This window comes from Sinocyclocheilus anshuiensis, unplaced genomic scaffold, assembly GCF_001515605.1.
Source record: "Sinocyclocheilus anshuiensis isolate Anshui unplaced genomic scaffold, SAMN03320099.WGS_v1.1 scaffold261, whole genome shotgun sequence".
Classification (NCBI taxonomy): domain Eukaryota; kingdom Metazoa; phylum Chordata; class Actinopteri; order Cypriniformes; family Cyprinidae; genus Sinocyclocheilus; species Sinocyclocheilus anshuiensis.
The window spans coordinates 948,188-949,021 of NW_015536515.1; the positions used below are offsets into that span (position 1 = coordinate 948,188).

Genomic DNA, 834 nt, shown 5'->3' on the forward strand with positions numbered 1-834 from the left:
TCATTCGATGTTTCTATCTATCTATCTATCTATGTTTTGTTCGTTTTTTATTCGATGGTTCTATCTATCTATCTACCTATCTATCTATGTTTTGTTCGTTCTTCGTTCGATGGTTCTATCTATCTATATTTTGTTTGTTCTTCGTTCTATCTATATCTATCTATCTGTCTATCTATATTTTGTTCGTTCTTCGTTCGATGGTTCTATCTATCTATCTATATTTTGTTTGTTCTTCGTTCGATGGTTCTATCTATCTATATTTTGTTTGTTCTTCGTTCTATCTATATCTATCTATCTGTCTCTTACGAGTCCGACTCTCTAACCATTAGGCCACGACTTCCCCAAAGAATTTTGAATTATGAATTTTAGCTAGCCTAGCCTGTACGTTTACAACCATTTGAAGGTTATTTGATGTCTGAAGGTTATTTATCTCATATATAGTTTGAATACTTGGACAGTTTGAAGAAAATTTTGAAGTTTGAAGCTTAATTAAACTCTGATATACTCATTACTATATGCATTGTTATGGATAGATAGATAGATAGATAGATAGATAGATAGATAGATTGATTTACTTATGATTCCTCTTTAAAGACACGTTTTTTTCTGTTGTATCCAGATGCATGTAGTACACTTCAATTCTGACAAATACTTTACTCAATCATTAAAAGTATTTTATTTTTAATTTCGGTTTCATGGTTTCCCCAGGCATCAGATGATACTCATATCATGTTCACCAACACGATCCGCAACAATGAAACCGATATCATCACCAGAAGCTACATCAATATCACATTTGGGTGTCGATACCCCATAAACTACATGGTTCAGCAG

General features: G+C 32.4%; 1 protein-coding gene across 1 annotated transcript in view; it reads left to right on the forward strand.

Annotated features, from left to right (window-relative positions):
- LOC107693161 (pancreatic secretory granule membrane major glycoprotein GP2-like) overlaps positions 1 to 834 on the forward strand; it is a gene marked incomplete at its 5' end in the record, with an annotated part of 10,683 nt that overhangs the window by 2,907 nt on the left and 6,942 nt on the right. The window contains one exon of the mRNA XM_016492447.1: positions 709 to 834. This exon is cut by the window's right edge and continues 53 nt beyond it. Coding sequence (XP_016347933.1) covers positions 709 to 834 — 126 coding nt within the window. The remainder of the gene's footprint in view (positions 1 to 708) is intronic.